The sequence below is a fragment of the Didymosphaeria variabile genome (assembly GCF_027946475.1).
Source record: "Didymosphaeria variabile strain IMI 356815 chromosome Unknown scaffold_5, whole genome shotgun sequence".
NCBI classification, from domain to species: Eukaryota; Fungi; Ascomycota; class Dothideomycetes; order Pleosporales; family Didymosphaeriaceae; genus Didymosphaeria; species Didymosphaeria variabile.
This window is the reverse complement of record NW_026611624.1, coordinates 160,434-184,166: the sequence shown is the minus strand read 5'-3', so window position 1 is coordinate 184,166 and position 23,733 is coordinate 160,434. Positions and strand designations below refer to the sequence as shown.

Here is a 23,733-nt window from a genome sequence, read left to right as displayed (position 1 = left end):
TGAGGCGGGGTGTGGTAGGCTGCAGCGACCGGCGCGCGGGGGTTTCCTTTATGAGCGGGCGCTAGGATCCACACGCCTATCAGCAAAGGCGATAGTACCGTGGAAGGAAGTCACGCAGCCACCAACGAGTCCGTCATTGCGAGCTTCTTATATGGCGTGTCGCAAAGAGCGGGTATTTGGATGTATTCAACAACCTCAAACACACATCAAATAACGAAACGCGGTCAAGCAAATGAAGATCAATCGGCTCTCCATTACTACCTCTAACGATGCTGATGCTGATGCTGATGTCGTCATTCATAGAAGTACATAAAGTGCAACGCGCTCCAAGATATACAGAGAAGTATGTTCGTCCCTCATGCCTCATCGTCCACCATATAGACATGAATCCCGCCAAAGCAAACCATCCAGAATCCCCTTGCGCCTCGTAGCAGCAACGCTGCATCCTCTATGGTATCATCGCCCAAGTAAAAGAACTTCTTAGATCCAGCTAGGAGGTGTTGCCCACCCACCAGCGACCTCGACCCACTCTGCAAGGCACGAGCCTTGCTTGCCCTCTACGTCGACAATATCGGTGTCGCATCGACACCGGCAACCGACACCGTTTTCCCTCACCGGATCATAGTGTGCCCAGTAATCGTCTTCCTCGCGCCGAGCCTTCTCGTCCAGGGTCGTCGCTTCGAGATACGGTGTCCTGGGCAACTGGCGGGCTGGCGCATTCGCTGGGCAATGCTGAATCGTCGTATGCCTGTATCCAAAGTCGCGGAAGTAATGTAAGTCTTTCGGGCCCAGTAATGCTCCCGCGGCAAGCGAATGGACAGGTGCGTCTCCCCACCGCTCGTTCCAGAAGCCACCACTGCGATCCATCATCTCGAAGAAATCGTTGTATTCTTTGCTGCGGAAGAAGTCTAGTCGAGCAATTTCGAAGTTGCTCCAGAAGTGACACATATTGTACGTTTCGCCCTCCATTGCCTCGGGCTCGATACGTGGGAGTGTACTGTAGTCAGGGTCTACGTCAAGGACCTCCTGTGGGAGCGGTTTCTTGTTCTTATCTTTCTTTGCTTTCTTTGCATCCTCCTTCTCTCTTAATTCCCTCTGCTCTCGCTCTTCGGGCTTCTCTACAAACATCTCCCACAAGCCTTGCGAATTCAGGTTGTGCTTCCTTCTGTACGCGGAAGCGTATCGGAAGATGTTGGGCACAGTCTCTCTGAGCTCTTTGATAGCAATGGTGAAGCCGTATGTTTTGTTGTTCCGTATCATATGTTGGAATGGGTCGTATGTGATGTCGCAGAAATACTTGATTTCCGGTTCCAAGCGCCAGTACCATTCGTACTTCTGCAGTAGCTCATGCTTGTAGAAGAAGCTGTCCAGCCATTAGCGTTTACACTATGAATCCTGACAACTGGCTTACCCTGAATAGAAACGGCACATTTTGTGATAGCTCTCCTCCCCTCCGTACATGACGGCAGCGTCGCCTTGCTTCTGAATGCCCTCTCTCGCGACAGCAGGATCGACCCAGTCTGGGAACCCCCACATCTCCGGGCTGATCTTGCCCCACTCTACTTTTGCGCTCGTGTGTTTCTCCACGACCTCTTGAAACGTCTCATTGAAATCACCATCATTTAAAAAGACGTAAGGGTAATGGAACCATCGATTGAAATGCCGCTCGATTGATCTCACCGATTGTAGAACACCCTCCAGGTCCTTGTTTCTCGCGAGCACGACGAACGCGGCGTTCGCACGCGGTGCGTTCACTTGGGGTTCGAGGCAGCCCACTGCGAAGGGTTTATCGTACCTGTCGCTTATTTTCCTAGTGAAACATTAGCATGGTCATCAGTCGAGCTCACAATGAAGCGTACCGTATCGATGGAGGAGTACCCGCGCCTGGCATAGTCTTCACTGGGTCGGAACCTGGAGATCTCGCGAAGAGAAGCAGGATCAGTATTACCACCAGAAACGGGAACAGTAAGACAATGCCAAGGGGTACTGAGACCGAAGAGCCGCCTTTGAGCTGTACACGCCGCTGGAAGAAGCCCGATTGAGGTGACGTCTTTTTCCCATGGCGCGGCCGACTTTCAGGCTTGACTCGGTCGCGTTTTGGTGAGGATAACTTTTGTGCGCCATCTCGATCTCGTAACGTGCCCATTGTGCCCAGCCAATCGCTCTAGAACACCTGGCGCTGGAGTGCGCCGCCTCCCAGTGTTCTTCGCCCGCGGTGTCAAGGACAAAGAGTCTATCCACTGCTTCAATGTCGTTGTGGCAGATTTGGCGCGCGGTTCAGCGGGAGAGCGCGTTTGTGTAAGGGAGCGCCAGCGGTAACGACCGTTCAGGCAGGAGCCAAGAGAGTGAAAGCGCGCGTGCCTTGAGTAAGGGATTTCGGATGCTCGCACGCGGGATTTACGTCGGATGTATTTAGTCTGAGGATTGCAGGGACGAGTTGCACGGCGGGACTGTTTGCGTGTCAATCTCACTAGTCGGGAAAGTTTTGACAAGTAAACAGAAGGAGCAACCTGGCAGCGTCCGCATCGAGTTTTATACCGATGAGCACACTGGTGCCTTCGATCGCAGTTATCCTATGAATTATATAAGCTTGTCGCAACACCGCGCTGAGAAAAGTGTCGAAAGATCAACGTGAGGAGCAGCCACTATCAGCTGAAAGGGGTAAAGAGTAAACATCGCGTCACTGACGGAGATAACATCGCCAAGGGATCTACGCCCGCTTCCCGCGCCTGCATCAACAAGCGGCCCACACCGGCGGTGACATTTCGATCCAACTACCGGACCTTGACCGAACAGCGTTGAACACGGACACGCGCCGCATCTACTATTCACGTGACACACCTTGGTGCTACGTTCCTTTATCTTGAGCTCTTGCAATCGAGGTCCATGCGCAGCACTTCGACAATTGAGGACCTCCAACCAGCAGCTGTAGCTCCACACATTTTGCTACAACCATGAGTTTCAAGGCCAAAGACCTTCACTACGGTATGTCCGCACCCAATATAGCTAGATCGAGCTAATGAGTTCTCAGATGACACTCAGCCAGCTTTCCTGCGGCGGATGCGAGGCGAACTAGCTGGTGACGGCTCTGGACGACATGAACAACCAATTCCGAGGAACAAGCGATTGAAGAAGGACGATGATGAAGACGATGCACCTACCTATGTCCTGGAGGATACGAATCAGTCGATGACGAAGGCTGAGTATGAGGCGATGGTAGCGGGCAAGGACGCGACCAAAGCCGATGACGATGCGACGCAGGATGAAGCGACGACACAGTCTAAAGACAATATTGCTGAAGTTGGCAAGGTGACCAAGAAGCGGAAGGTTGCGAAGGTCATCGCCGAAGAGGAAGAGGGGGATGGCAAGGAGACGCAAGTACCCGAGAAGAAGCCTGTGAAGAAGGCTAAGAAGAAAGGAAAACCTGTTAAGCTGTCCTTTGGAGATGAGGAAGCTGGGTAAACGTGCATAGTATGGGCTACTTCGCTTCACAATACAGGTCTACGCCGCCGCTGAAAGGAAGCATGGACGCATTGCACTTCCGCGTCTTTATAATCAACATCTTCCCGTGTAGGGAGCTAGTGTCGATTCCGAGTTCATGTCAACCGGAACGGACCTGACCACCTATCGGCTCCTGCGACCCATGGCGGTACTACATTATCGGTTGGCTCAGTTGCTCTACACAATGCGCCGCGCGTCCGGCCATTGCAGCTGGTGGAAGTATTGGGACCAAAACCTTACATCTACATCCAGGGACCGCGGACAGCTGAAGGGCCGTTGGGGTTGCAACACTGTAATTCCCACGAAGATAGCACATCAGGAGACGCACCTCACCGTTAGCAGACCACGTAATAATGGTGAGCCAAGAATACGGCTAGACACAAGGCAACATCAGCTATCCGCCGCAGTCTGGTGTCGGCCGTTAAGAATGATTGCTCCACTCAGGAAAAAGTACATAAGCTGAGGGTTACTGCCATCATTTGGCCTGTGCGTAAGCATTTCATCACATAATGTACCATGCTAGGCGAGCCTGTTGATCGAGAATGACTTTGCGTCTGTATACCTGAAGGGGTGTAAGGCCGGCGCGCCTGGCGCGTGATCGGAAGCTCGGAAAAGCCGTCGGAATAACTAGCGCCGCACTAGTAAGCTGCCAAACTTTCGAAGCATGTCACTGTGAATGTCGTGTCTCATATTTCACAAGCCTTTTCGGCCCGCGCTATAGCTTCTACGAGTGTCAACGTTCCCACATTATATACAAACCGCCCGCTTATCACATGACGAAGCTTCCCCCACCGTAACCTCAACTTCGCGCACTCAAATTGCAGACCAACTGCGTTCCGACTTCACGATGGCTTTCAATCTGGACGAGATTGATCAGCATATGGCGAATTTACGCTCTACACTGCGCTTCTTCAGTGAGGCACTCGAACGAACGGATCACAATTCGCCTGATTGGCTTGCGACGGATCTGATATCTCTACGCAACCAGACGGGCAGATTACAAGATGGTATGCAAAAGTTCACAGATCAGCTACAGGCGGGAGGCCTTGCGGAGAGAAAGGTAAGGATACAGAGCGCCTCTTCAGCTCCACAGGGCATATTACTCAGCGCATATACTAAGTAACCATGGCAGGCATCGAATAAACGCGCGCGCCTCAGTCTCGAAGGCGCAGAACGCCCAACACCCTCTTCCACCCCTCTACCCTCGTCTCCGCAAGTTCCGAATTCTGCTTCAGCTCGGCCTACGCAGCGCCAGCCGCAAGACCAGCCCACAAGCCCGCCCCAGGAAGAGTACGAAGTCCAGCGCATCGATGTGACCGAGGAAGTCAACCGCCGTCTACGCGAGGCTCGTCTACGCAGACTCGTAGACTCGCCTAGTACATCCCAGAAGCGCAAGTTTGACGCTTATGACAGTATGGAGAATTGGGGCGAGACCGAAGGTGCCACGGACCAGGAAGCTGAATACATGGGACGGAGTCCGACGAAGAGGATACGGGCCAGCGGGACTTTCGAACCTATTGCAGGCGTGATGAAGAGGAAGGAGGAAGGGATTACCATGGGGTTCGAGGACGTGGGCAAAGAGGAAAGAGGAAGTGCTAAGAAGAGGCGGAGGCAGTGAGCATAGGCTGGGTCGGAGAGAAACACCTGCAGTTGACACTGTATTCAATGCACAACCTGAAATAATTGCTACGAACCTATGAGAACAATTGAGCCGTTTCAGCGTAGTGAGGGGTTCAATAAAGGATACCCAGGCGACCGGAGTGTCGTCCGAGAAGCTAGCAACACACCAAGCAAACTACCATATTCCCCGTTTAAAGTAATGTACATATTACATCGGTATATATCCTAGCATGACCATGTCCTTCCGACATTGCTGCAACAAGAGCCACCGCCACCATCAACCAATGCCAATCAAAACGCCGGCAGATGCGATTTTCCCATCCTGTAAATCCTACAACAGTCATATCATACACCCTCGTACACAATTCCTTTTCTATCACTCCTTCTTCTCTCCATCGTCCTTGCTACCATTCCCCTTCTTCTTATCCCAATTCCACACATCCCAAATCTGCTCCAAGATCATATCTGTATAAGTCTTCCCCTCCTCCAAGGCTTTCCTCTCCTCCTCTAATCTCCTCTCCTTCCACCCCTCCTCCTCGTCGCCCATCCACAGTTTCCCTAGTATACCCTTCTTCTTTTCCTTCCCCAATCCCTCCACACCCTCTCTCCTTGCCCGCTCAGCTTCTTCCCTCTCCTTGAATATCCGAGATGTTTCTCGCGCCTTCTCTGTGGGCAGACTGCTGACAGGCGATGAGAAAGAGGGTGTGATGAGGGACAGCAACGGACGCCCTTTGTACGACTGCGCGAGGTGGTCTGCGGAGAGGTAGAAGCCGATGCCGAGAGAGAGGGTGTAGAGGTCGAGTTTTCGCGGGGGAAGAAGCATGATTACGGGGCAGGCGACTGCGCCGCCGATGGCGATGTTGCGCTTGTAGCGAGCGTATGTTTCTTGTTGCTCGAGCGCAAGGCGTTGATCAGGTGTGAGGATGTCGGAGGGAGCGTTAGGGGTCGCCATTGTGGATGTGGACATGCGCACGTAATCAAGGGGAATGCGACGTAGGTTCGGGGCTGTTGCGCGTTGGGAAAGTTTTTTGTGGAATTAGAGATGTTCATGATGCGAAGACCATTGACGCGCTTGTTTTGGCGCTCGGCTAGAGCTGCTGGGATGGTGCCGGAGGGCTAACTTCATTTGATTTGGGACCTGCTAGTGTGACGACACGACTACATTGCGACCTGATTGTTTACCATTGAATTCGAGTTACAACAACTTATTTGCTTTGATGAAGACGTTCAGGTGTTCGAAACCTCTATCTGCTTCCGTTGATCAATCCTCTCCCGCACAGTCTCGCCTGGTCCAACAGTCCGACATGCTCCGCGAGCAGCCAAAGGAAGTCGAACTATTGATCTTAGGTGCGGGATGGACATCCACTTTCCTTATACCACTTCTGGAGAAAGAGAATGTTTCGTGGGCGGCTACTACGACTACCGGAAGAGACAACACTATCCCTTTCAAATTCAATCCTGACTCGGGCTCTGCAGAGCCTTACAAAGCTCTCCCAAAAGCCAAAACAGTTTTGATCACTTTCCCATTGACCGGCAAGGGACCATCAAAATCCATTACCGGTCTCTACCGCTCTGTCCATGGACCCAAGAATCACTGGATCCAGCTCGGCCATACCGGAATCTTCAATCAGCTGCCCGATTCCTACTCTGATGATGACTCACCTTACGATAAAAGCAACGAGCGCGCTATCGCTGAAGACGAGTTGAGGGAACTAGGTGGAACATCCCTCAACCTCTCCGGTCTATACGGCGGCACCCGCGTTCCACGCTCCTGGCTTCCCCGCCTTGGCAAGAGCAAAGACGATGTCCAGAAACGCGGCGCCGTGCACTTCATCCACGGTGAAGACGTCGCGAGAGCCATCGTCGCAAGCCACAGACAACCGACGCCAGGGAAAAGATGGATTCTGGCTGACCTAAGGGTATATGATTGGTATGATCTGATCATGAGCTTCAGTGCTATGGCTGATGACGGGGAGGAGAGCGTGCAGCAAGAGGAGACGAGACAGCAATTTGCGAAGTGGGTGGGAGAGTTGATGCTAGAGGAGGGGGTAAGAGCTTTGCCAAGGGAAATGGATAAGTTAGGGAGGAAGTTGGATTCGAGGGGGTTTTGGAAGGAGCATGGGATTTGGCCGAGGCATCAAAGACTGGGATGAAGAGAGCGCCGCGCGGCACAATTACCTTACAGTATTAGATAAAAAGCATGTTTGGATCGTAGGTTGCATCCCTCAACATAGTACACAAATTTTTCAAGCTATTAAAGCACCCCAACGGTTCATGTTTTGCACTGTACACAAATGATACTATCAAGTACATGGCGCATGCGACATTCCATCATGTTCTATCAATAACTTCGGATCCACCCGCAGATCCAGGTTTTTGATGTCCTCAACGTGGCCGCTGTCGCGGTCCATGGAACTTTCGACCGTTTCCAGGGGCGTTCTCGACGCGTACCGGCGGACCCGCTGTCAACCCCTACCACCGGTACCTCCATCCTAACCTCATACAACTGCTTCAAGAACCCAGATCTTGTGGTCTTCCCAAAAAATTAATTTTGTACCCTGGATTGACTTGCCCCATGATACTTCCGCAGCCCACAGCCGTAATCCGTTTTTAGTCTGTTGTTCTGTCGTGTATCCTGGGTTTACTCTCAGCAAGATGCGTCCTCAAAGTGGGCGTAGAAAATACGAGAAACTAGACAGTAAGGTTGGACGAATGAGAATCATCGGGACATGTTCAAGGCGTGGTCTCAGTTGCTTGAGTCCATTCAAGCGCAGTGATGCAGCAGGTTGTGTGCCATGTTCCACCTGTCTCAGTTCCACGATCGGTGTGGATATGGCGCTGTACCAGCGGTCTGCTGCGAAATCTCTTCTCTCAACGGCTATCGTGAGAATGGCATTGTTTATTTGCAATGGTACTGTTGAGCTCTCTGCCTGCAGGTGGTCTATAAGAACGAGCTGTCGTATCAATTCCTCTTCGTTCATCGATCACTGCTTCCCCACACTCAGAGATCACTTTCAGACACACTTTCCAAACTCTTGTCCGGACTATATAACTTCAAAACAACGCAGATAGTACCGTATTCGACACATATCGGAATCTTTACAGCAACAATTCAAGTGTTGTTCATATCGAAGACCAATCTGATATAGAACTCACTTCCTCCATCCAACTCCTCAAGCACTCTAGACAAGAAACCTAGAGCCAAACACCCTTCAAAACACCCCAGGATCTCCTCAACACCTTCACACACCTTACCATCAAAATGTCTTCCCACGCCCCTTACATCCCAAGCTGCACTGGCCGCACTGGTACCCTCATCGTGTATCCTGCGAACGGCAGCGTAGCTCAAGTATTCCACAGGAAGGGCATCACCTTCCGCCACGCAGAGGTGCATTACAGGTCTTTCCTAGGCCAAGGTAGCCATGTTTACGACCGTGCCATCATCGCCTTCATGGATGACGGTGGTCCGATCCCGACTCCGTATGACTTCGTTGATGGGGTCTATCTAGGGTCTAAGGATTTCGATGGACGGATATGGTACGGCACCATGGAGTGGCAGCAGTACCAGCTACACAGGCCTATGCATGGCAAGCAGCCAATGCAGATGCAATATCCACAGACAGGTACTGTGGGCTCTATCCAAGCCGGTTCGGGCATGGCCGTTCAACAACAACGGCCACAGAACCGCCCCACCGAAGGCCAGATGGCCAATTCACCTATTGTCATTGAAGACAACGATAGCGCGTCTCAGAATCCCGTTCCGGCTCCGAAAGAGCCTTCTCTAGAGCCAGCTCCACCATGCCATCTCCAGGAGCGCATGGTGCACCTCAAGGCCTGCATTCTTAGAACTGGTGTGACCATGCGTAAGGCGGAGATGGATTGGCTTCAATCCATGCGGAATGCACCAAGGGGCCAGAAGCAAGAGTACTGCCGCCTATTTTGGCCTTCGAATGAGCAGGCTGAGGCAGACTTGACCTGGGCTGCAAAGCACTTCAAAGACTTCAGCGAGGCGAACGTCGAGCGCTTAGCTGTTGAAGGAAAGAAGAAGGAGGGTCTTATTTGGGAGAAAGATGGACAGGAGATCGAGGCGAAGTGGCTTGCGAAGATTCAAGAGCGCAAGAATGCGAAATCGCCAGAGGCGATCAAGGCTGAGAAGAAGAGGAAGGAGGATGATGCTAAGAGGGAAGCTAGAGTAGCGGAGCTTGCAGAGCAGAAAGGGCTTCGCGAAGAAGAGAAGAAGAGGAAAGCTGAGGAGAAGAAAGCAGTGCGTGAAGTTGAGAAGCGTGCAGCTGCTGAAGAGAAGAAGCGGAAAGCAGCACCCGCCTCTGAGGCGCCTTCGAAAAAGCGCAAAATTGATGCGCATCTGCCAACGCCTATTGCAACAGACGATGAGGAGATGGTCGATGGTGATGGCCTTGGAGCTGCCATTGAGTATGGACTTCTAGAAGCGTTTGGTGATGAAGATAGCCTTGAAGCCGATAGTTCAGCTCAGGTTGGTGATGAAGCGATGGCAGACGATGATGGCCTCCTTGCCCTAGCTATGGAGAGCCTTGAAAATGGGGAAGTGGAGGAGGAGTCGGACGACGAGTCTGATGCCGACGACGATGAAGCCGAAGCCCAAAATTGCATCGGCACCAGTATCGACAACGCTATCCGCACAGCGCGGCAAGAAGAACTGGCTTCGAAGCCACAGACTCAGGCTGATATGCCTCAGCAGCAGCTCACACCTGCTCCAAAACCAAACACTCAGGATCCTGATCCTGAAGAGGACGACGAGTCCGATCCCAACTTCCAGGTAGTCACTGGAGATGCGAGTGAGGGCGAGGACGAAAGTGAAGAGGAGGAGGAAGCACAGCGAGAGGACGACATAAACTCGCTCTTCGACTTAGAAGCTGGCGAGGACTTAGAAGCTGGTGAGACAAGTGATGAGGAAAGTGAGGAGGAGGAGGAGGAAGAGGAAGAGGAAAAACCAAGTAAGGTCCTCTCGGCGAAGGAAATGGCACGTCAGGCACTCGACGCGCAGATTGAGGAGTTGAAGGGCAGGTGTGACAAGTCGACCAACCAGCTCATGAAGAAGAGATATCAGCAGAAGATCAATGATCTGAGGAATGAGAGGCTCGAGTACATGTAATTAGTCTTTCGATGGGGCGCCCCAGAAAGTACTTCTGGGGACGCAACAACTCAAGTCTGACATTAGTTTAGCTGGGTTTCAATACATTTATAATAAGTCTAGTCCACGCTGCGCTGATGAGTCGCATTTGGTGTTGTACATGTTGTCGAATTGAACCTCGGTGCCCTTCATAGCAACTTCAATTTCTATGTGTAGTGTTCGCGCAGTTCCACTCCGACTAGCCATCAACCAATCAGCATCCACATCGCACCGATTGCGCCATCTTTTAGCTCGAAAACCTTCTGCACGTTGCGTTTTCTAGAACTCTGATTCAGTACACTTCATAGTTCATTGAGTTCAGCCATGGTACGTCATTATAGATAATGTGAGAGTGTGGTGTTGATGCTTGGGTAGGTGCACGCAGATTCGTCGCATTTTGCGGATGGCATGAGCAAGAAGGAGGTGTACGCGCAGGTTCTAGAGCAGGCGAAGGTACTGTTTGATGGGCAGAGAAATTGGGTACGTGTCACATTATGAATTTACATACGATATGCTAACATGCGGCTAGATTAGGTATGCCGATCTTTGCCTTCTGCCACTTACTTGGCGCTCTTGTAACCTTCGTGACTGACTTGCTCTCACGTAGCAATTTCTCGAACGCTGCCTCTCTCCTCTGGCATGCCTACCACTCTCTTCCTGCACCATCATCTGCAGTGAACTGGTCTGGCTTCTACTTTACCGACCCCAACAATGCTCGCCAACTAATCCTTGGCCCCTTCCAAGGTCAAGTGGCCTGCCAGGCTATTGCTTTCGGCCGAGGCGTATGTGGTGCGGCTGCTGAGACAAAGATCACTCAGCTAGTCGAAGACGTTGAGAGGTTCCCGGGTCACATTGCTTGTGACGGTGCGAGCAAGAGCGAGATCGTCGTACCAATTGTGAAAGATGGAAAGGTGAGCACCAATCTTGAACACTACGAAGAAGAGGTAGTTGTATGAAAATATGCTGATAAGAGCAAAGGTGGTTGCGATCATCGATATTGACTGCGCGGAGCTGAACGGATTCAATGCGGAGGATCAGACTGCGCTCGAGGAGTTGGCTCAGTTATTGGCGGATTCTTGTGATTTCTGATATACCCAAAGTAGTCTTGTCGATTTTCTCACGACAATGAAGTGAGATGTATGCCGGAAAGTGTTATGCACTCGATATTTCCATAACGCCTGCTTTCGTACGCTTTCCTGGGCCAAGCTGAGCCGTGACGAAGACTCCAAAGAGCCGACCCAGGCCAGAGCGATTCCATAGCGCCTCTTGATATGCACGCAGCATATGGACAGAATCTAGGTACCGCGTAGTGACCCAAATTGGGCAATGCACAACCCCGAATCAGTATGCGCGCGCCTGTGCCTGCGGCGCAGCCTCTCCCACCTCCGATCGCGTCTTAGCCCGGTCCGATTTTCGGCATGTCGTGGTGCTCGCTCAGACCACTCAGGTATTTGTTCAGCTCCTCCACCTTCTCTTTGTGCGTCTTAACACCCTCCTTCTTCAGCCGGTCCTCCAGTCTCTTCCTCCGCATCTCCTCGTGCCGTTTCTCCGCCTCAGTTTTCTTTCGCCCGCCATCCTCCTTGATGGCTTGCTCGGCTGCGTCTGGTGATATCGAGCGGCGCGGTGTACCCGACGGCGACTTTGAGCGCGACTTTACTTTTGTAGAAGCCTCGGCGGTGGGTTCGGCGGTCTTTGGCTTCTTCTTTTTCTTTTTCTTGTCGATGCCGGCACCTTTGAGCTTGAGAGCGCCGCCGCCAGCGGAGGCGTAATCCGAAGACGGCATGGTTGAGTTGTGGTGATGTTTTGATGCTCGGCGGTGGGAAAGTTGAAGCTTGAGCTCGGGCGCGCAAAAGGCAGCTGCGTTCGGCGGACCTAACACGTGACGCGGGGTCGGTAACCACTATCGGCCATCGGTCCAAGACACCTGAATCCTTCACAGGCTGCATTGACGCCTGACAAGACTCGGTCAGCAACCTCAAGCTCTTTGATGCTAATTGATCAGAGACGCACCGTAGCCCAACGCCTTTCGTTGTGTAATCTTACATAACGAATCCCTCGCGTCGCAAGAACACAGCATCTCGTTCTGACTCCCGCCTCTGTAAACCTCCATCATCAACTGCCAAGAGCCTATTCTTGGGATAAGGTACACAGAGACAGACAGTTGTCGTCCTGTTACTCCGTCGCCATCATCATGAGCATCTTATCCCTCCCAGCAGAACTCCGCCTACATGTCTATTCCTACTTGATCCCATTCAACCCCCTCTCCTCCCCTCGCACAACCTACACGGGCCTCCTATATACCTGCAAAGAAATTCAAAATGAATTTCAGCCCGAAATCATCAAGCGCAGTGTCGCCTTCTTCGCCGACATACAGACTCGCTGTCGCGCCACATACGGCGACACAGATGTGCAATACGACAAGCCCACATGCATGAAAGACCTGTTCAATATGAAGGTGCGGTTGATAATGATAAGCTATAGACCAGTAGCTGATAACCTCTCAGTTCACCCGCCCCATCAATTGCGGCCGATTATTCACCCGCGAAGACCCCTTCATGGCGCTCCTTTACCTGAATTTCTCCACGCTCACCATCACTTCTCTTGGTTCCGGTGACTCGAATCTTTCTTGCTGCCCTGCCTATCGCCAAAACACAAAACGTCTGGTCAAGTGGCTGGATAGCGATAGGGTAGGGCTTGGACACCAGCGACGTTTGGAATGCGGTCTGAAGCGAATAGTTTACGAGTGGCCGTCCGAACCGCAGCCTTTCCCCAGGAGCTGGGGAAAGGCGATCAATTTCAGGATATCGTTGGCGTGGAGATCGCACATCAGAACGGATAGCACGGATTGCTACAAGCGTTTGAGCGAGTGTGACGTCGAGGGCTTGAGGGCGCGTGGTCACCTACCGCGCATATGTGCAGTTGAGATTGAAAGGAGGTGATTTATGATCGTGACGCGGAGCTTTACTTGCGCAGGTGTTTTGGTCTATCCGGCGTAAACAATATACAAGCCGCTGGTGCTTAAGACTTCGGTATGGTGCTAAATGTACGCGTTCTCGTTCTTTCAAGAGGAGAGACACACAGAGTTGCATATTTTCTTGTAATCTATTTAACTAGCTGCAGCGTGTACCTTTGTACGGTAAGTTAATCTACTCGATTTCACTAGAAGCTTTGCCAGAAGGTGCATCTTCGTTTGCTCTCAGTGTAGCCTCAAGTGGTACTCTGAAGATAGCACACGCCAGAAAACGTACCTTTGGGATATTTTAGTAGACCACCCAACACACCGTATTGTCATCAACAACCGACTCTATAGCACTCCACAGAACGAGACCAAGTTCGCATCAATATATAAAGTGGAGCAAAATCCATCGCGCGACGGTTGATCAAGCGGCTTCCCCGCGTGGTGGCCTAACCCACCAATTACGTACAAAGCTTCTTCGAACGTTTGAGTATTTCATCTGCCTTGGGCTGGCAACATCACGTTGTTCGAGCTGTTGTTACGCTATGTTTGCCACTCTCTGGGCTGCTGTGTATGTCAGGAACCGTACCCTTGCGCAAACACAAGTACATATCCAGTCGAGGCGTTCAATCATTGGCTAGCACGTACTGTTTTCTAGAGCACATATCGCTTATCAAACGAAATCATGCAAGCAGGAGCGTATCACACTTGGAGGAGGTGCTTAGATGCGCCTCTCACACGACACGCTCCTAAGAAAGTTGAGTTATCGACCATCCTACAACATCCAATCCCGGTTGACCTTCCATTCACGATTTCTTCGCAATGCGGCAACACTCCGGCGCCTTCTCAAGAAGGCAATTGCGCACGAGATGTCAAGCTGACCGGAGATTTCTCTCGACGCACTGGCAATGGACAATCCTCCGGGGTTCGCGACGAGGCTGCGAGCAAGCCTTCGCGAGTGCTACTCAGTCGCGGCCCTTTTGCGGTCGTGGGGGCAGCACTCAGAACACCGCGTGCGCGGTTTCGTGTGTGCCGAAATCCTACTGTCGGGCCCTGTTGGGGGCGCCGCGTCGGCTGTGAACCGTGATTGTGCGCGTTGCACGTGTGATCGGTCGTGAGGACAGCACCAGGAGCCCGGAGAGGACATCAAGCCTCCAGAACGTGTTGTGGCGTCCAAAGCCGCATTGCTGAAGACACTGTCGCCTGGCTGTCAGAGTTCGAAGTGACGTGAGACCTCAGCGTTGTGCTTGTGGTGTTTTCTGAGGTCGAAGTGTCTTCGACCTGCTCACCGGATTTGCCTAGTTGAGAGCTCGCAAGAATGTGCGAGCACCTAGGTCACCTATTCACGAAAGCACAATGTAGAGCAAACACTGTTGACAGCGGGGGTGTCGTTATTGATGCGTACAGCTTTCGATCGTTTATTGGCGTACACTGTATGAGCTGTCACGGTAGAGACCATGACACTTCGATAATGCGTCTTCGATCTTCGCGTCCGGTCTCAAGATCTGCAGCAAACATGTGCGACGATCTCCAACATAGCGCTCACTTATGGCCAACTGTCAGCAATGTCGACGCAGGGGAATTGCGCTTTCCACTACCCACGACCTCGGTTCCAGCCAACTGTACAGGGTTGTTTCCGTCCAACCGTCAACGATATGGTCGGCAAGGCCCACAGAAGGCACACGCCAATGTTACTGTTCCCATCAGGTCTAAAGTGTGCAACTCCAAGCCACCAATGAATGCTTCAAGAACCCAAGCGGCGTAGTGCCCGCCGTGGCGAGCTTGGGAGCGGGCGGTGGGAGAGGCTGCGGGTTGCGAGGATTGTCCTGGGCGGCGATCTCGAGCTTCTGGAATGGGGTCGCAGCAATCAACGGGCGACCACTCACACGATGAAGCAGCGCCGTACGCTTTATCTCGGTATTTGAGATACAGGGCGGCATGGAAGTCACCCTCCATCAGTACAGTAATACCCTGTTCAAGACTCGTTGAGACCAGCACGTCAAGATCTAAGAGGCAGCTGTGCGAGCTATTGGCTCTGTGTTTTCTTTGTGTATCAGTGAGCGCGCCCCTCGGAAGCATAGGTCGTGCAAAGCTCTTGGAGCGAGACGTTCCGATTCACCATCATAAAGTGTTTCAGGCCCTAGCGATATGTCCATTGTTTGGCCAATTTTGAGACCTGTCGCGTACGTCGGGCTTTCCGTACCATCGGCTGCAGCCCGGGCGCCTCGTGCTCGGCTGGCGCTTACGCCAGAAGAATATGCGTGTCACGAACGCCCTTGTGCGAGGCTGTCAACTGCAGATTGACAGCCCACGCGAGTGGAGGTACGAACCTCTTTGAGGTAGTTCGGCGTGCTAGGTTATTACACTTCAATTGCGAGAGAACAGCCTCTAAGAAGGACCGAAAGACAACCATGGCGTGTCGATGCAACTCGCACGGAAGATGAGCAGTATTGTCTTGGTGTCGTTCGTATTGTTTCGCGACACCCCAGATTGGAAGGTGGGTTTCCAGACACGAGAATGGTGGAGGTGGGCCGGTCAGCACGAGGGTCGGCCGGGGCACCCTGTCGGTGAGCGTCAGGTGATAAGTCTGTGAGCCTCGCGTTGCACAAAAGTAAATCCCAGCGATCCTGACATGCCCGTCGCCTGCTCGCAAGCAGCCGCACTACCCATACGTCCACATCCGCGCGCAAGTCGTTGAGGTATCGCGCATCCCGAAGCGGAGCCCCTAAATGGCGCATTCCAAATCCAAGTGGCCGGGTGCAGAAGAGACAGGCGTGTCGATGTAGATTATTAGTATCTGGTGTTGATAAGTCGCAGATAGCATTCTAGAAGGATGCCTCTTCGGGGCAGGGTCCCGGAGAATCCACCAACGAGGGAAAGGCTGCGCCGCCAACCAACTTAGCCTCCCCATCCGCCCGCCCAGAATTTGCCCAGGCGCCCGTCGTTATCTTCGTCGAGGCTTGAACGCGAAGCCAATTCGGACCGCAGAAAATCGCAGACGAACCCTGTGACAATCTCGAAATTGTCATCCAAAGTTTGAAGCTTCAGTGTTTGTCACTGAGTCCAACAGCCGCGCAAAGATCGTGATCTTAAACGAGGCGACCCGACGTGTGCGCGGCGATGCAGAGGTACCCCACGAGTGCATGTTGGGTAACCGTAAGATGCTTGCCGTCCGCCTGGGGTTCGGATGTGTGTCGTACTCCTCCTCCTTCCGTATTGGCTCTCGTTATCAATCCCTACTATGTAGAGTTTAGGCACTCCAGATCTTGCGGGAGCTGAGAGGCTAGCCTGCCCATTTCAGGGAGTTTTGCCGCGGTTGCAGATACCGCCATCCTTCCAGACCGTATGAGATGGTCGCAGGCCCCCGACAACCAAGTCCGCGTGGCCAAGCGCCAATCCACAAGGCGTCGCGGGGTCTGAGCTTAGGTGCCCGAGCGTTTGTCGTGCTGCAGAACGGGTGGAAGGGTCTTTGTGCCAGGGTGGCACCATGTGCGTGATGCCGTTGGATAGTCCAGTATTAAAAGCGCTGCGTTGTGCTCCCATCCCGAGCCAGAGCGTCAGAGGTATCGTCCCTCGTTAATTCAAATTAGGTCTTGTGCCTATCCCAGTCGTTCGTGGTATTACTTCACCAAAGTCCTACAGGACTCCCCCTCTTTCAAGTACACATCCTCCACACTCGTCCAACATTGACGAGCCTACGCGAAGATGGCGGACCTAGAGAAGCACGACTACACCGTCCAGGGAGGAAGTGACAGCGACCATGGCGTGAGGGACATTGTCGCGCAAAAGGGTGCTGCCGTTGGGGAGGCTGCCGACATCTACGGTGATCTCGCAACGGCCGAACAGTACGGATATGTCGAGCGAGGGTAAGTTTTTCAAGCGTCACGCTGTTCGTTCAACCTGGTGGTCTCATGCTGACATTTCGCAGTCTCAAGTCCCGACACATCCAGTTCATCGCTCTTGGAGGTACCATCGGTACCGGTCTCTTCCTCGGTATTGGCAGTGCTTTCGCCAACGCTGGCCCCGTCTCTGTTCTTCTCGGCTACTCGATAACTGGTCTTGCTGTATACGGTATGATGCAAAGTCTTGGTGAGATGTCTACTTGGCTTCCCCTGCCTGGTGCCATTCCTCAGTACTGCGCGCGTTACGCCGATCCCGCTCTTGGTTTTGCTGTTGGGTGGAATAATTGTAAGTTGGCCTACGACATTTACGATCAACGTCGCTCATGAATCTTCAGGGTACCAATGCGCCATCACTCTGTGTGCTGAGATCTCCGCTGCAGCCGTCGTCATTAGCTTTTGGGATACTGAAGAGAAGATCAATCAAGGCGTGTGGATCGCGATCATCATCGTTATCATCATTTGCCTGAACATCTTCGCTGTATCGATATATGGCGAGGCCGAGTTCTGTTTCGCATCGATTAAGATCATCACAATCGTCGGTCTTCTTCTCGCTGGTGTTGTCATCTGGCTTGGTGGCGCCCCTGACAAGGACCGACGTGGATTCCGTTACTGGAAGGAAGGTGCCATGAAGGAGTACATCGGTACGGGCAGTACCGGCCGCTTCTCTGGCCTCTGGTCCACGCTCGTCAATGCCGCTTTCTCCTACGGTGGTGTTGAGATGGTGGCGGTTGCTGCAGGTGAAGCCGCCAACCCTCGCAAGAACATTCCCAAGGCCATCCGTCGTGTGTTCTGGCGTATCATTACCTTCTACGTTCTCGGATCGTTCGTCATCGGTGTTTGCATCAGTTCCAACGATGAGGCTTTGACCAGCGATAACCTCTCGGGTGCGCAGAAGTCGCCGTGGGTTATTGCCTGCAAGAACGCCGGTATCCCGGTTCTTCCGCATATCGTCAACGCCGTCATCTTGACCTCCGCAACGTCATCCGGGAACGCCTTCTTGTACACTGGCTCGCGTTATCTCTTCGGTGTCGCTCAAAACGGACAAGCCCCCAAGTTCCTCTTGAAGTGCTCCAAGAACGGTGTTCCGTACTACTGTGTTGGTATCACAGCCGTCTTCTCCCTCCTGACCTTCATGAGCTTGGGAACCAGCGCGAACGAGGTCTTCCTATGGTTCCAGAACCTTGTGACCATCGCCCAGTGCTTCACGTGGTGCAGCATCTGCTTGGGCTACATCGGATTCCACAAAGCGTTGAAGGCGCAAGGTGTTGATCGCAAGACCCTCATCTTCAGGTCACCGTACCAGCCATACACCGCTTGGATTACATTCTTTTTCTTCGTCCTCGTCATCTTCTTCAACGGCTTCAAGCCGTTCACGCAGACTAAGGGCGGATGGGGCAAGGACCAGCTGACTGACTTCTTCACCGCTTATATCGGCGTCGCCATCTTCTTCCTCTTGTACATTTTCTGGAAGGTCCTCAAGCGTGAGCCAACCGTCGTCCCGGCAAACGCTGACATCTGGAGTGGTAAGGCTGCTCTTGACGCCGAGGTCTGGCCCGAGCAGATTCCTAGAAATTTCCTCGAGAAGTTCTGGTACTGGTTGTGCTAGTGTTTGGTCTTCCTAATTTCTATCCATCGTTTCGCATATTTGAAAGACGTCTTGTGGGCGGCTGGAGTTCAATATGGTTGCTGGCATGATACCATGAAATGTCCTAGACGCTGTTAGTGTGCTATACCAATCGCTATTGCAAGCTTTAATACAAAATGAGATCCCCATCACTGTGATCCGCCTACGCAATGGCTGTGTTGACATTGAAATAGTGGTATAGTTGCTTATACGCACAGGACTGAGAAAGAATTTGGCCTGAGAGAAGATACGCGTAGACATGTGTGGGGAAGTGTCGTACACATACTTCACATTTGACTCACCTAAAATTCACCAATTCTTTGAAAGATCATCCCGCAATCCTAGCTTCGACTCTTCGCGCCCTTCGAACGACATGTCGTGTCGGGCCTGCGAGAAAACCAGGCGAATGACTACAATCGGAAGTGTCAGCCAAGCTAAATGGCCCCAAGGCGTTCGCACGTGTTCTCGCGACGCGCCCGCGTTCGTGTAACCGGAATCACAACCCTTGGCAAGGCGCTGAACGAGCAGTGCGAGCAATACACGTACAGCCATTGACATATATCGCAAGTATATAGCCTGACATCGCGCGCTGCTTCGGCGTGTTCGGTCCCGAATTGCCCGGCGGGAAACTGCGGCCGGCATTCGGTTAGCTTACATGGGATGCGAACGCTACAGAGCGAACAACATTGTGAATGCGGGCGAATGTCCCTCGAAGGAATATAAATCCAGCGGAAGACAGAACGGAGCAATCACAGAGCGAAAATCTTATCCTGAACCATCCTGCCGAGCATCAAGTTGTCAATGTCTTGAGCAATCACATGCATGTACGAACACTAGACCCTATCCTTGGTCGGTTTGAAGGATAATAAACGGGGTAATAAGTCACCCCCGAGTTCCAGGGTAAGCCATACTATTCACAAAATCCATGAGTGCTACTCATCTTTTCTCTCATGATTGAACACTTTGGTACTATCAACCAGGAAATAGGGAATGAGCGTTCATCAGCTCGTTGATTGTCGTAAACACCATCCAGCAAGGTCTGTCATTACGCTACTGTCCCACTCAGTACCGTCGCTGAGAACCCAGATCTTGTATGTGTCCATTTCTGGTACATCATTTACCACCATATCATCTCAAGCATGCGCATCAGCGAACGGCGGTGTGACCATTATGCATTCCACCTTAACCCTCCACCGCCTTAAGCAACTCATTGTATTTGTCGCGCCAGTACTTGGCATCGCTATTGCTGCCGCTGGTAGCTTTGACCTTGAGCTGCTCGTTCTGCGCCAGGACCTGCTTGTTCTGGGCCTGGACCTGCTCATTTTGCGCCAGGACCTGCTTGAGCTGCGTCTCGACTCCTTCGAGTTGCTGGTACTTCGATGCGATCTCACGATACCGGAGCATGGCTCTCTAGAAGTAGTTTAGTGGTGGAGTCGTGAGTCGCTCGCATAAAAGCAGAAACTCACACGACCAAGTTCTTCCCACTCGACCAGGTCCGACTCCGACTTGGTGTACTTTCCGCTCAGTTGCTCGAGCTCCTTCCTGAGAGCCACCGCATCAGCCGAGTCGTTGGCGGCAGTAGGCTTGCTCCGCAGGCTCTCTACAGTTGCGCGGAGTGTAGCTATGTTTGAGTGTTCGATTAGTACAGTTTCATAGGGGCGCGTTCTCGGCTCGCTCACCAATCTCGGTATCAGCCTTCTTGAGCGCAGCGGCAGCGCTGTCATTCTCCAACTGTTTAGCGAGAAGGTTGTTATTCTTTGTCTCCAAGTGATCGTTTTCGTTTTCGGCCCGCTTAAGCTTTGCAGAAAGCTGCTGAGCTTCCTCCTTGACGAGTGCGTCCTTCTGCTTTAAGTCGTCTAGATCGGTTAATGGCAAGAAGTATGAGAAGATTGTGGCCTGGGGAGACTCACCATGCTCAGCCTTGAGCGCAGCATGCTGCTTCTGGAGGCTGTCCTTGAGGAAAGTAACGCGATTGCGCTCCTTCTCAATTTCAGACTTCTGTTGGCGCAGATCACGAACTTCGCCATCAAGCCTGTTCGCTTTCTTCATCTGCTCTTTGAAGTCCTGCACATATCTGTCAGCATCTAAATTGTGAGCAAGCTTGACATGTCTTGGGACATACATCCGCCACCTTTGCGTATTCTCTGCTCTGGTCATTGTATTTCTCGGATAGCAGCTTCGACTCGGCCTTCGCCTTCTCAACCTCTCTCCTAGATGTCTCGTCGGCCTGACGGAGCATCTTGAGATTAGCTTCCAATGACGTGGCTTTCTGGTGCTCTTTCTGCAGCTGGTCGGTCAAGCTTCGCAACTCCTTCTCGTAATGCTCTGTGGCCTTCTTTTCGGCAGCTTGAAGCTTGTTCTCTAGGTCTTTGATTGTACCGCGGATGTTTGCATTCTTCGCAGAGAGACTGTCCTTGGATTCCTTCTGCAGGCACGAGCATCAGCACACTTTACGGATCGTGCGAGAGTTTCAATACATACCAACATGGACAACTTCTCTTCCAGCTCCTCGCGTGCCTTGACAGCATCATTCTCAGTTGCCTGAGCCTTCTTGAGCTGAGCATTCGTCCCCTCGAGCTCAGTCTTTAACAAGCCATGCTCCATGTGTATGCGCGTGAGGCGTTCCTGCAACTCCGTGGTCCTGTTGTTCGCGTTGGCCTCCACGTCCTTGTAGGCTTGTTGCTGCTCGAGGTGGAGCTCTTGCCCCAGCAGGATCTTCTTGTCCTTCAGGGCCAGCTCTTGCTGTATATCACGGTGCGCTTCCTGGATCTTGGTGCTAGCGAGGAGACTAGAGTTCTCTTTCTGCCTCTCGAGAAAGTACGGAAGCGCGCCTTGGGCCCGTCGCGTAGCTTCAACGAGCTTCTGTAATTCCTGCTGGAGGTTTGCCACAACCTTGAGAGACGCGTCGGCCGTGTCGGGGCGATCTTGCTTAATAGCATCGGTAATCATGTTCAGGATCTGTACCTACGTTAGCCACCGATTTGGAGCAAACATGCATCTCAGGAAAGGCAATTAGCCCCTCAATGCGACAGCGGAGCATGACAGGACTCGAAGCCCTCCAACCCGAGAAGTGTTGACTCACTTGGCGAGTGCTGGCGATCACAGTAGATACTGTCTGATCGATAACAAGCCTGTGCTGCGCAATCTCCTGCTCAAGCGCCTGGCCCTGCGCCTGAGCAAGCTGAACGCCGGTGCTCTGGAAAGGGACAGCAGCGCTACCGGCCGCTATCTGCTCCCGAATCGCAAGGACGTTGTCGGTCTCTTTCTTCGCCTGGAGCGCAGGATTTGAAGCCAGCAGGGCCTCAACCTGCTTCCTGCGCATAGGAGAAGCGTAGCGCGAGTCGGCCATGCTGATGGGCCCGAAGTACGGTAGACCCGGCGCCATTGTTCCAGTCGGTATAGTACAAACGTATGTGAGGAGGTCCTACGCCGAAATTGAGGTCAACATGAGTACAGAATACACTGAGGGAAATGCAACGCACACGGCAAGTACGCTCACTCGCTTACGATGGCGATAGGAGCAATTGAAGAGCTCGCGGCGTTCACACTGAAAAAAAAATGTGTTTTAGTGCGTCGGCGCCAGTAAGTTGAATTGTTGTGTTGGTGGTGGTGAGAAATTGTAGAAGGGCCAGGCCGGTTGAGTGAGCAACAGCGCAAACGCACTGGGAAGGAGCGCCTCGTCGACCCACAACAACAGCGAAGCTTGTGGAAAATGCTGCCCAGGAAACGGAACGTCGACCTGTAGCGTGCAAATTGGTATTCGACCGGTTTTCTTATAACGAGTACAATGTCTCGTTGACCTGCCGGGAGCCACGGCACAGATGATCCCGCTCAACCGGAGATACCAACGAAGATGGCATCTCAAGAGTGTTGCCCGGCTACGTCGCATGGTGAGTCTACAAGTACATTGTTTAGCGTTTTGATAGTGATAAGCCGGCAGGTGAAGGTGACGTGAGAGCTCATATATATATGGTATGCTGTAACGATGCGCTAGCAGACGCAGCAAGTTGATGAGATGTCTCTTTTGTACAAGGTTGCCTAATATCTTGATCTTTACGTTGGGTACTAGTTCGAGGATAGAGTGATTATGACACACAATAACAATGACGGGATTGGGAACCTTTTGGAGAGTAGACTGGACAACATATGATGAGCAAGAGATGCAATATTGGAGAGATTTATGACAGTGTGCACGATGAAAATCATTCTCGATCATTGAAAACGCGACTGTCAGAAATGACGTGACGAGAGGATAAAGGAGGAAAGGTAGGAGATAGAATGGCCTGGGAGTAAATTCTGCAATCACGCTTCGTTGTATGTAAATCTGAACTACCCGTAGACAGACAATGGATTTCACCCTCCGAAAGTAAGACCACAGGAGATCCAGTATTGAGGAGACTCTTGACAGCGGGCACAATGGAAATGATCTTCCATTATTGAAATCGGGAGTGCTAGAATTGACGTGACTAAAAGGTAAAGGGAAAAAAGGTAGGAGATCAAAGGGCCTGGGAGTAAATTTTTCTGTGCCGCTACGTTGCATGTAAATTTGAACTACCCATGGACAGAGAATGGATTCACCCCCGTAACGAAAGATCACAGTAAAGCTCGATTTGGAAGGCGGCTCATCCTGGTGAATAATTCAAATAATGTTAGCGTCACCTGAAAGAAGTCTGTACAATCCTGGCAGGCATGCACACAATAACGGCGTTGCATGCAGCGAGATGAACAGAAATGACAGCAGGGCTCGATGGGAGACATGAGTGATGGATTACAGGATCGGCACATGCAGGAGCCCATCCCAAACCAGGCACCCGGTTCCGGATCCAATTGGCCAGCCCGAACGACTCGCCGTCGGCCCTTGCGTCAGAAGCCGTTCGGAACAGCCCCACGGGCCGGGAAAGAGTACAGGAATATGGACCGGTATGCCACAAGCTGCAATGCTACGAGGTAGTGTTACGCGTGGTATGGGGTCCAGGGCGAG

General features: G+C 52.2%; 10 protein-coding genes across 10 annotated transcripts; 6 read left to right on the top strand and 4 right to left on the bottom strand.

Annotated features, from left to right (window-relative positions):
- Positions 1-480: 480 nt before the first annotated feature.
- Positions 481-1,891, bottom strand: omh4 (O-glycoside alpha-1,2-mannosyltransferase 4; the record flags this gene model as incomplete). Its single annotated transcript, XM_056215270.1, has 3 exons — positions 481-1,363; positions 1,412-1,810; positions 1,860-1,891. 3 exons carry the CDS (start codon positions 1,889-1,891, stop codon positions 481-483), a joined length of 1,314 nt encoding a protein of 437 aa, XP_056069517.1.
- A 1,063-nt stretch (positions 1,892-2,954) lies between these two features.
- N0V89_006499 (uncharacterized protein) lies at positions 2,955-3,462 on the top strand (the record flags this gene model as incomplete). The annotated part of the gene is made up of 2 exons (XM_056215269.1): positions 2,955-2,985; positions 3,032-3,462. 2 exons carry the CDS (start codon positions 2,955-2,957, stop codon positions 3,460-3,462), a joined length of 462 nt encoding a protein of 153 aa, XP_056069516.1.
- Positions 3,463-4,348: 886 nt separating this feature from the next.
- N0V89_006498 (uncharacterized protein) lies at positions 4,349-5,119 on the top strand (the record flags this gene model as incomplete). Its single annotated transcript, XM_056215268.1, has 2 exons — positions 4,349-4,561; positions 4,634-5,119. 2 exons carry the CDS (start codon positions 4,349-4,351, stop codon positions 5,117-5,119), a joined length of 699 nt encoding a protein of 232 aa, XP_056069515.1.
- A 378-nt stretch (positions 5,120-5,497) lies between these two features.
- N0V89_006497 (uncharacterized protein) lies at positions 5,498-6,073 on the bottom strand (the record flags this gene model as incomplete). Its single annotated transcript, XM_056215267.1, has 1 exon — positions 5,498-6,073. The coding sequence occupies one exon, from the start codon at positions 6,071-6,073 to the stop codon at positions 5,498-5,500; it is 576 nt and encodes a 191-aa protein (XP_056069514.1).
- Positions 6,074-6,425: 352 nt separating this feature from the next.
- On the top strand, positions 6,426-7,670 carry N0V89_006496 (uncharacterized protein; the record flags this gene model as incomplete). The annotated part of the gene is made up of 2 exons (XM_056215266.1): positions 6,426-7,169; positions 7,494-7,670. 2 exons carry the CDS (start codon positions 6,426-6,428, stop codon positions 7,668-7,670), a joined length of 921 nt encoding a protein of 306 aa, XP_056069513.1.
- Positions 7,671-8,010: 340 nt separating this feature from the next.
- N0V89_006495 (uncharacterized protein) lies at positions 8,011-10,252 on the top strand (the record flags this gene model as incomplete). The annotated part of the gene is made up of 2 exons (XM_056215265.1): positions 8,011-8,018; positions 8,323-10,252. The coding sequence occupies 2 exons, from the start codon at positions 8,011-8,013 to the stop codon at positions 10,250-10,252; spliced, it is 1,938 nt and encodes a 645-aa protein (XP_056069512.1).
- A 342-nt stretch (positions 10,253-10,594) lies between these two features.
- On the top strand, positions 10,595-11,359 carry N0V89_006494 (uncharacterized protein; the record flags this gene model as incomplete). Its single annotated transcript, XM_056215264.1, has 4 exons — positions 10,595-10,597; positions 10,646-10,754; positions 10,805-11,181; positions 11,249-11,359. The coding sequence occupies 4 exons, from the start codon at positions 10,595-10,597 to the stop codon at positions 11,357-11,359; spliced, it is 600 nt and encodes a 199-aa protein (XP_056069511.1).
- Positions 11,360-11,666: 307 nt separating this feature from the next.
- Positions 11,667-12,053, bottom strand: N0V89_006493 (uncharacterized protein; the record flags this gene model as incomplete). Its single annotated transcript, XM_056215263.1, has 1 exon — positions 11,667-12,053. One exon carries the CDS (start codon positions 12,051-12,053, stop codon positions 11,667-11,669), a length of 387 nt encoding a protein of 128 aa, XP_056069510.1.
- Positions 12,054-16,931: 4,878 nt separating this feature from the next.
- On the top strand, positions 16,932-18,734 carry N0V89_006492 (uncharacterized protein; the record flags this gene model as incomplete). Its single annotated transcript, XM_056215262.1, has 3 exons — positions 16,932-17,092; positions 17,155-17,414; positions 17,464-18,734. The coding sequence occupies 3 exons, from the start codon at positions 16,932-16,934 to the stop codon at positions 18,732-18,734; spliced, it is 1,692 nt and encodes a 563-aa protein (XP_056069509.1).
- A 1,200-nt stretch (positions 18,735-19,934) lies between these two features.
- On the bottom strand, positions 19,935-22,137 carry N0V89_006491 (uncharacterized protein; the record flags this gene model as incomplete). The annotated part of the gene is made up of 6 exons (XM_056215261.1): positions 19,935-20,162; positions 20,219-20,373; positions 20,432-20,816; positions 20,875-21,177; positions 21,234-21,710; positions 21,865-22,137. 6 exons carry the CDS (start codon positions 22,135-22,137, stop codon positions 19,935-19,937), a joined length of 1,821 nt encoding a protein of 606 aa, XP_056069508.1.
- Between the last annotated feature and the right edge of the window lie 1,596 nt (positions 22,138-23,733).